Source organism: Quercus suber, unplaced genomic scaffold (assembly GCF_002906115.3).
Source record: "Quercus suber isolate HL8 unplaced genomic scaffold, Cork oak 2.0 scaffold_1077, whole genome shotgun sequence".
Lineage (NCBI taxonomy): Eukaryota > Viridiplantae > Streptophyta > Magnoliopsida > Fagales > Fagaceae > Quercus > Quercus suber.
Genome location: NW_027070483.1, coordinates 41530 through 51596, shown reverse-complemented (window position 1 = coordinate 51596; position 10067 = coordinate 41530). Strand labels below are relative to the sequence as shown.

Genomic DNA, 10067 nt, shown 5'->3' with positions numbered 1-10067 from the left:
GCATAGTTGGATACCAAAATTAAATAAATTTGATTAATTTGAGTGGTTTTTATGTGAAATGGGTTTCTATGCTCATGCTGTGCCAACTAAAATTTAGTAAGTTTTTTATGAATAAATCTACTACACTTATTTATTTTTGCCCAATTTTATTAATTTTTTGTTTCTAATTAGCTTAGTTGAATACGATAATTGAGTTCAATTTGGTGAATTTGAGCTGGGTTTTTTTGTGAAGTGGATTTGTATGTGCTCATGCTGTGCCAACTTACATGGTGGGGTTTTGTGTTTACTTTAGGGCAAAAAATTGAAAAAATATAAATAAAAACTTGAACACGTAACCACAAATATTTAACAAAATTTGATAAAAATGCCTTAATTAAATAAACTTAAAATCTAAAACACTCAATGAAACGATAATAAGTTAAAGAACTGAATTGAATTTTGATCAAATTTAGAGGGTCCAATTTACATTTTTGCCTATTAGGAATCTTCAACAATATTTGATTTTTTTTTTTTTTTTTTTTTTGAGAATCAACGTAGTGCCTTTTATTCAAAGAATACCATCAAAAATGCAAAAACACAAAAATTATTAGGAATCTTCAACAATATTTGATTTTTTTTTTTTTTTTTTTTTTGAGAATCAACGTAGTGCCTTTTATTCAAAGAATACCATCAAAAATGCAAAAACACAAAAATGAAACTATGGTGGAACATCCTCCAACCACACACTATAATCTGAAACATTTAAAAGCAAAATGAGCTAAAACATGAGCAGCCATATTACCCTCTCTCTTAACATGAGAGTAGTGTAATTTACTAAAACATCTAGCCATAACAACACCAAGCCCTAATCTTTGCTCCCTACTAAATAGTGCACCATCAAAATTGACCTTTACCATGTCCAAGATAGGAGCTTTCCAGAGAACTTGGATCGGTGTGGACTGTGGTAGAGAAGGTTGCCGCACCTCCTCGAAATCCATTAGGAGTTCTTTGGCCATGTTTGCGAGCTGATTTGGACTACAACAAGGTTGGTTGGTTCTGACTCGATACCGATGTGTCCATATTTTCCAAATAGTGATCGAGAACACAGTGATTTTCACCTTCAAAAGCGGCCATAAAGGTGGTTTCCAGATAGCACAGTATGGAGGTTGATTGGACTGATCTGTCTCATTACCCTTCATTTCAACAATATTTGTTGATATTATATATATTGCTATTCTCACTTTTCCCGCTCCGTCGGACCAAAACCTCCCTGCTAGAGTGATGACTCAATAACACTCCATATGACCGGGCCTTAATTACTCCCAACTTTCTCATTATGCTATCTGCACCCAAATAAAGAAAACAAAACAAACATATTTGCATAAGTTCTTAAAGATATTCATTATTAAAAAACAAACATGTTGTAGGTTCCAGTTAGCTCAACTGGTAAAGTCTCTGATAGTTGTATAAGAGATCTAGGGTTCAATCTCTGCCTACACCAAAAACTGATTAGTGTCTTAGTCTGATGATAAAGAGCAATCATCAGGAGTGGCCACTTCTAGCATAACTATGATCTCCCAACTCGTTCCTAGCTGATGCTGTGAACAAAAAGCTTGAATCACTTCGTTCACAGGACCCATTACTGAGCTTGGAGATGGTGGCAATAGGAATAGACTTTGGGGAACTTCTAGACTCATTAGCAACACTAATTGAGGTAATATGAGCCCTACTTCGTGCTAAGTCTTTTTTACCTTTGACTGACCCCTTCTAGGCTTGTGTTGCGGTACTTCCAACATTAAAAGAGCCCACATGAGTCGCACCCGAGAGGAGATCAGGGCCCAAAGGCGAGCCCAACGTGGATAATGACTCCTTAGGAACTTGGGCCTAGGATTTTGGTTGGGGCTCATCCGGCGTGCTTCTCATATCCCTTACATAACTGCCTCTCAGTCCCACATGCAGATAAGCATTCCCATTGCTGACTTTAGGATAGCCCATTCCACTACCTTCCTACTGGTTCCTGGCAACTCTGTTACCTTGTCGTCTTCTAGTGACCACTACCCACGGACCATATGTGTCCTTATGCTTAGTATCCCGTTCTGCCTCTCCTTGCATGGGGTCCACCGAATCACACACCACGCGTGACTTGCTGACCTGGACCTCCTCTCATACCTCGGCATCCTTGTCAACCTTGGACAGACTGCGAAGAACATGAAGGTAAGCACCCCTCCAGTGACCAATCCGGCCACATGAAAAGCAAAGCCTATTAACACCTTCATAATTAACAGGTTGTTGGAGGCCCCCAATAAGGATGCTTGTCACCAAAGGTTTATCAATATCCACCTGTACACAGAGTCTAGCAAACTGGCCCCTTGCTTCGATCGCGGTATGAGTGTCAATCCTTAGTATCTTACCTATGGTGTTCCCTATCTATTTTAGTGCTTCCATTTCATAATATTCAATGGGCAACTCGTTTAGTCTGTTCCACACCGCAATGGAAGAGACGTTTGTCGTAGAAGGCTTAAAATTTGGCTCCCATGGTCTTATCGAAAGGAAATGCTCGCCGATGAACCACGAACCATTCCTGAGTACCTTGGCATGGTCTTCTTTGCAGCTGAAGCGTGTAAGGAAGAACTCTTTCCCTAAATCAATAAAATCCAACCTACCCATAGGCTTCTAGAGAGCATTAAGTTTAGCCTAAATGTAGGTGAACCCCACAGACCTCCCATAAACTTTAACAATGAGTGATGATGCCCAAACCGCTTTAATGCGATGTTTCACATCTTTAGAGAGTTTAACCACAGCCAAACCTTCCCTAAGCTCCTCCATCTCCTCATCAGATTCAATATCAGCTTCCATATTCTCATCAAAAGCAAACGCCTGGTTGTATGCCCCTGGTATTTCCCCCAACAGTTTGGCTCTAAACGACGAGCTCTCCCCAAGGACAAGAACCTTGCTACCCCCCAACTGTGAGAGTTGCCTTCACGGCTTGCCGTGAAATTGGCATGGCGAACATCCTTTACCTTCTTATTGCTATGTTCGAGCTCCGCTTCCTCTTCTCTGGAGAGAGCCCGAGTTTTCGTTCGAAACATCCTTTTTAAAAGGAAATATGTTACAAGTTTTTTAAAAAGTGTTTCCCCATTCCTTTAACTGTTAATTTCCCATTTTTATGCCCATTTGTTTCTTCTTCTTTCTAGTTTCTCCTATTACACGGCACTGTAGTAGCTTTCTTTAAATTTCGAACTTAGGATTTGATTAGTTTGAATTGTTTTGGCTTTTGTGATTTTATAATAATTTTGGTGAGAGAGATGATCGGTCCATTAGAGTGTATTGTCATTCTTCAACTTTACTAAGCCCATAGGATGATATTGGTTGGAGAGTACGGCATCGCGTAGAGAAGATGATAGAGGACAGACAACAGTGTGATGGCGGGAGGACTCAGGAATCTCTTGCTGTTTCAAAGATAGAGGTCACCGTCGTTAGAGTCGTTCTTGGCTCCGGTTAATGGATGTAGCTATGGTACAAACCCATTAAGGTCTTTCAGTGTGCAACTCTCTTCCTCTTTGTGGTTAGATCTGTTTCTAAAATAAAGGGTTTGAAACGTTGAAAAACCCAAATATTTGGGCTGATCTGTTTCTTATGGGTAAATATCTGACGTGTAATTTTTATTTTTGAGCAAAGAATGATATGACGTGTAATTTTTTAATAATAAAAGGATTGCCATGTCATTTAAAAAATACTAACATAAATAAAGAAATTAATAGAAGTTAACGAAGAGACCAGTAACGCTCATTTTTTAAACTTTAAGGACTAACAGGGCTCACTTTAAACTTCAAGAACAAAAAATGCACAATAGGTAAACTTAAGAAGCCAATAATGTAGTTTCACCTTAAAAGAATTAGGCTAAAATCCGCTCCAATTTGTCTAGTAGTTTCTTTCACATGATTTTACATTTTAGTTTTCTTAATTTTTGTTTTTGCATAGCATTAATGGTACTAAAAAAATCATATTGTCATTTGATTAATGTTACAACTACAAACTATTTTACATCATTTTTACAAAATGTTAATGTGTCAACCTTTTATTAGTTTTCATCTAAGCCCATCATTAATATCACATTTTTATTTACCAATAATCACTCACCACATCAGTAATTTGTAAAAAATTTTGCGAAATAATTTGTATCTCTAGTATTATTTTTGTCATTTTTAACGCCACAAACAACATAAATAAAATAACATAAATTGAGCTATTGTTAAATTTTTTAACAATAGTGCTCCAATAAATTGCCAACAATGGCAGTCTACTATAGCTCAATTGCTAAAAAAGTAATAATTGTTTATCATTTCTCTCTCCTATTTTTCTATCTTTCTCTTTCTTCTTTTACTTTTTTCTAGACAAAAATTAGGTACAGTAATTTAGGTATTATTTTTTAAGTTTATTTTAAGATTCAGTTATATGACTATTTAACTAAAAATACTCTTTCATCTCATATTAAAAAAAAAAAAAAAATCTGAACCTTAAAAGGTCCTAAGTTTTGCCATTATCATTTTTCTTTTTTACTCTGGCTTGTCTTTGTCTAAATGTCTCCTATCTTCACCTCTTTTCTATTTTATATTTTCTTCTCTATTGCTTCGCCTCTCTTTGGCAAAAATTGCGTAACAGATTATTTTGGAGAAAAAATTAGGCGCGTGACATGCGTTCAAAGTTATTTAGTAAGTTGAACTCTTTTTGACAAATGCCACTAAAAAAAGCCACTATAGAATCTGTTTTCAGTCCAAAGCCGAGTTTGTCAAACTCAACTTTCAACCAAAAAAAAAAAAGAAAAGAAAAGAAGAAGAAGTCTAACTTACTAAATAATTTTTAACACATAACACACGTCTATTTTTTTCTCAAAAATAGTCAGTTTCGCAATTTCTTCCCCTTTCTCTCTCTCTCTCTCTCTCTCCCTCTTTTTTTTCTTTTTTTTTTCCTCCACCGTTCATCCCTTCTCTCTTTTCTATTTTCTTTTTCTTTCTTTTTCTTTTTTTTTTTTTTTGGTAGAAAGGGAAATTCATTAAAAACTAAACAGCAAACAAAGGCTCAGAACAGAGCCTATTGACATACAAACCAATGGCATCAGACTCCAAAACACTAGCTAAGCCCACAGGAGGGCTAGGAAAAACAATAAAATCATTGTCAAGCAGTAAGCCTATTCTTGCCAAAAAATCAGCGCACTTGTTAGCCTCCCTGTAAATGTGCCTAAATGTTTTCTGAGGTATCCGATTAGCCATATGTCTGCAATCTTCCAAGATAGATGAGAATAAAGAGTTTGAAGAGGTAGGAAAGTTAAGAGCATCCACAATAACCTTGGCATCTAACTCAATCATAACAGAGAGGGCATTCATTTGAAGACACAGCTGCAAACCATCGCGAAGAGCCCATAATTCCACCATGTAGCTGTTTGTATTCCCGATCCTTCTTGCAAAACCTGTCACCCAACTCCCATTCTCATCTCTGATTAAACCGCCTCCACCTGCCTGTCCAGTGCTGCCAGTTACCGCACCATCAGTGTTTAAAGTGATCCAACCAGCCCTCGACTTCTCCCATCTAATGTACTTCAGGATTTTCCATTTGGTACTCAGGCCATTGTTCGCACAAAAAAAAACTCCGAAGCACGATCCACAACATCTTTATCAAGATTGGGTTTAGGATTTTTTTGTTTGAAGATACATAAGTTCCTATCTTTCCACAGCAGCCAAATACCAAATAAGAAGACATGATACCAAGGTAGAGGACCGGAACGGTAGTAGCCATTGGAAGTGGTGTTGGTGATTAACCAATCATGAAGGCTCAAAGAAAAGAAATTTAAATTATTAACCTGACCACCCAACTGCTGCCATACAATTTTGCTAAAGGGACAGTCACGCAACAGGTGTAAAATGGTTTCATCCACAACATGACACCGAGGGCAGCAGGCATCAGCATGTAACCCTCTAGCCACCAAGCAATGCTTGACCCCGATACTATGGTGCATACACTTCCAGACAAAGTTTTGAATTTTTGGCAGAGTTTTCAATTTCCAAATCCACTTCCCATTGAAAGGAGCATCCTTCAAAGGATCCGTGGCAAGCCTATAAGCACTTTTGAGCTCAAAATCACCCTTGGCTGAATACTTCCATGTCAACCTATCCTCTAATCTGATAGACAAGGGAATTGGAATGGCTAAAATATCTTTGTAAACTTCCTCCGGGAAGGTCATTTGAATTGAAGGCCAATCCCATCTGCCAGAATAATCCACCGCATCCTTAATCTTTAGATTGATGGCCTCTCTAGGCAAAGGACCCTGAATGATCTTTCTTAAAGGACCATGATTAGTCCAAGTATCGTTCCAAAAATCCAGATTACTATTAAATCCCGGCAACCACTTGGTTCCTTTTTTAAAAATTTCTTCACCTTGCAACATACCCTTCCAAATTCTAGAACTAGGAAGCTTCCTACCATTTCTTGAATTAATCCTCTGTGGGGTACAATACTTCAACCTCAGAACCTTTGCCCACCGGGCCTTATCTTCGGTATGGAACCTCCAATTCAGCTTAGCCAACAATGCTGTATTCCTTCCCTTTGCTGATTGGAGCCCTAAACCCCCTTCTTCTTTAGATCTTGTAACCTTCTTCCAGCCCAGCCAATGCATTTTCCCCTTATCCTCAGTTGAACCCCAAAGAAAATTTCTGTTTACTCTATCCACACCCTCCAAAACCTTCCCAGGCAGCAAATTACATTGCATAAGGTAAGCCGGGATAGCTGAAGAAGAGGCTTGGATCAGAACAGCTCTTCCGGCCATAGAGAGGAGGTTGGCCTTCCAACCCGCAAGCTTACACTTCACTCTATCCAAAACAAAACCAAAGTCCTGACAATTACTTCCTTGGTGCTTAATAGGAAAACCTAAGTAATTCCCCAAACACTCAGTTTGACGGAAGCCAAGGATGTCGCTAAAAGCCTCTCTATCATCATGGTCAGTGTTTGGAGAAAAAAAGACCCTAGACTTAGAATCACTCACTGTTTGGCCAGAGCACCTACAAAAAGTATCAAGGACTTCTCTGATGGCACTGCAATTCTCTGCATTCACCTTAGCGAAAAGCACAAGATCATCGGCAAAGAAAAGATGAGAGAAGGACGGACCACTTCTAGACGATTTGATCGGGCACCAAACTTTAGCCTCGCACTTTTCTTGAATAAGTTGCCCTAAAAATTCCATACAAAGGATAAAGATGTAAGGGGACAGTGGGTCTCCCTGCCTTATGCCTCTAGAAGGGTTAAAAGGATCAAGACTCCCTCCATTAAACAGAAGAGATGTCGAAACAGAAGAAATGCAACTCATCATTATCTCAATAAGATTATTAGGGAAATTATATCTGATCAACATACTCCTAATAAAACTCCACTCAAGCTTGTCATAAGCCTTTTCTAGATCAATTTTTAGAGCCATAAAACCACCTTTCCCCTTAGCTCTCCCCATGGTGTGAATAATCTCCTGCACTACAATAGCATTATCAACTCCCCTTCGACCTGGCACAAACGCTGCTTGACAAGGGGAGATAAGTTGATCCAATAATGGACGAATTCTACCAACCAAAATCTTGGACACAATCTTATAGACAGAGTTACACAAGCTAATGGGGCGATAACTACCAATGGATTCAGGACCTTGGGTCTTCGGGATGAGCACAGTGTTTGTTCTATTCAAGTACTTAGGAATTTTTTTCTCTCTAAAAATAGTATGCACCTCCTCACTCACCGACTTGCCCACCACCAGCCAGAATCTTTGAAAGAACCCAACATGCAGCCCATCGGGACCGGGGGCTTTAAAAGCTTTTAGAGACCAAAGGGTAGCTTTAATTTCCTCCTCCGTCACTATGTGGCTAATACTATTTTTTTCTTCACTTGAGAGCTTTGGTTGCCACTGCAAATTATAATTAAAATCCCGGTTTGCTGCCTCTTGAGCTGTAGTGTAGATTTTTAAAAAACCTTCCCTGAAGTGATTTGCAACCTTTCTTTCTTCAGTCAACCACTCCCCCGCCTCATTCTTAATAGCAGTGATATAATTCCGATTCCTGCGAGCCAATGCTGAGACGTGATAGAAGGATGTATTCCTATCTCCCAAAACCATCCAATTAATTCTAGATTTAAGAGCCCAAAGATCCTTCTCCTGATCTAACACAACATCTAGCTCCTTAATAAGCTGGTTCTCCAAGGCTACTAGGGAGGAAGAAGGCTGGTTTGCCAAAGCCCTTTGCACCCCATCAAGCCGGGCCAAAACTCTTTTCTTTTTATGGAAGATATTACCAAACTAGTTTTTATTCCATAACCTGGCCTGATTGGAGAAGGCTTCAATTGCCTCCATAAGCTTCCTCGGGTGATGCCAGGCCTGATGTAACCAAAAGGATTGAAATTTGAAAGGCCTAGTAAGAAGCAGCTGCCTCTTGGGATTGGTTTCCATCAACACGGGACAATGATCTGAGTGACACCTAGTTAAGTGCGACACTTTAGCATCGAGGTAGAGCAGACACCAGCTAGGATTCATAAAAAATCTATCGATTCTCTCTTGTATAAGGCTATGGAGCTCCCTTCTATTCGTCCAAGTATATCTAGGCCCACTAAAACCCATATCCACCATGTTACATTTATCAAGACAGTCCTTAAACATCAGAGATCTATTAATGCTAACCGGCCTACCCCCAAACTTATCATCCCTAGCAAGGGGCTCATTAAAATCACCCGCAATTATCCAAGGTTTACCATGGAGATCAGCGACTTTAGAGAGGTTTTCCCACAAAACTTGTCTCTCCACAATTCTAGGACTAGCATACACAGCAGTAAAAATCCACGAAAGGTTAGAGGGTAATACCTTAACTTCGACATGAATTTCTTGCTCTGTGCTCGCGAGATGCACCACCTCCACTCTATCTGAGTTCCACAACAGCCAAATGCCACCCGTAAAACCCACCGTTTCAGCTAAAATGGCACCATCAAAAGGGAGACAATCAGTAATCTCTCTTGCTCTATCTCCCCCAACCCGTGTTTCCATAACAACCAAAATGGCCGGATTATGACTCCTAACTAGCTCCCTGACATGATTTTGAAAATTGGGCTTCAGAGCGCCCCAACAGTTCCACACTATAATATTCATATTATTGGTACAGATAAAAGGAGAGGACCAATCAAACGGAGGAGGTAAACTCACTGCTTCCCTCTTCCATCTCCATCCCATCAGTGCTAACCACTTCTTTCTCCTTCCCTTCCCTGGACACAAACCCAACAGAAGTTCCATCATACCCATTATCATCTCCTTCGCCACGGTTTGGTTGATCTTGATCATTTGATGCCTTCGATTGGTGAGTGACAGAGAAATCAATCTTGTACTGAATATCGTCTCGCACAGTAGCTTCGCTTTGATCCATTGCCTCACAGACGATTGCTTCATTTTGATTTCCACCAGACCCACCTCCGGAAACACACTCCTGCCGATGATCTTGCTTGTCCGTCTCAACCAGCCCACCTGCTGAGAATTGGAATGATTCACTAGAGCGCTCACCATCTCCGGTTCTACCCCGAGGGTCCCCAATCGCCGTTGTGTTTGGTAGGTGTTTGCCCACTCCCCCTAAATCTCCTTTAGACAACCACTTAGTTGCTTTACTCCTGGCTAAATCTCTTTTTCCCTTGACTGAAGCGTTGAAACGGGACTCCATTTGCTTATCTAGCAATTTTACACCAACACTTGGTTCACGGCCCACCTTCAAAGGCCCAACATACTCAGCTCCCTTATTAATAAAAGCCCAATCCCTTATATCCTCCTTTTGATCATTCCTAAACCCATGACTATTTTGGCCCAGCTCGTGTAATGGATGATCCTCAGACGTAACGGCAGGATTTGTTTTCTTCTGTGCAGGCTTCCTACGTGTCACAAGCATCCAAGGACCGTACCTGTCCTCCTCCACGCCAGCGCCCCTGTCCTTCATCGTTCCACTACCTGTGTCAGTGCAGGACGAATCATGCAAACCATGCGACACCTCTCCTTGGTTCATCGTCCTACTATCTCCAGCACTCATCGG

At 40.0% G+C, this 10067-nt stretch overlaps 1 protein-coding gene across 1 annotated transcript; it reads right to left on the bottom strand.

Annotated features, from left to right (window-relative positions):
- Positions 1-5039: 5039 nt before the first annotated feature.
- On the bottom strand, positions 5040-9145 carry LOC112017837 (uncharacterized). The gene is made up of 3 exons (XM_024050294.1): positions 8684-9145; positions 5837-8281; positions 5040-5573 (listed from the first exon to the last, which is right to left on the bottom strand). Exons 1-3 carry the CDS (start codon positions 9143-9145, stop codon positions 5040-5042), a joined length of 3441 nt encoding a protein of 1146 aa, XP_023906062.1.
- Positions 9146-10067: the final 922 nt, after the last annotated feature.

Coding starts and splice junctions, on each gene's coding strand:
- LOC112017837 (XM_024050294.1), bottom strand. CDS start 9,145: ATGAATATTATAGTGTGGAACTGTTGGGGCGCTCTGAAGCCCAATTTT. Junction 8,282..8,683: donor ATAAGTTTGGGGGTAGGCCG/GTTAGCATTAAT, acceptor TTCCATAAAAAG/AAAAGAGTTTTGGCCCGGCT. Junction 5,574..5,836: donor GGCAGCAGTTGGGTGGTCAG/GTTAATAATTTA, acceptor AAAATCCTGAAG/TACATTAGATGGGAGAAGTC.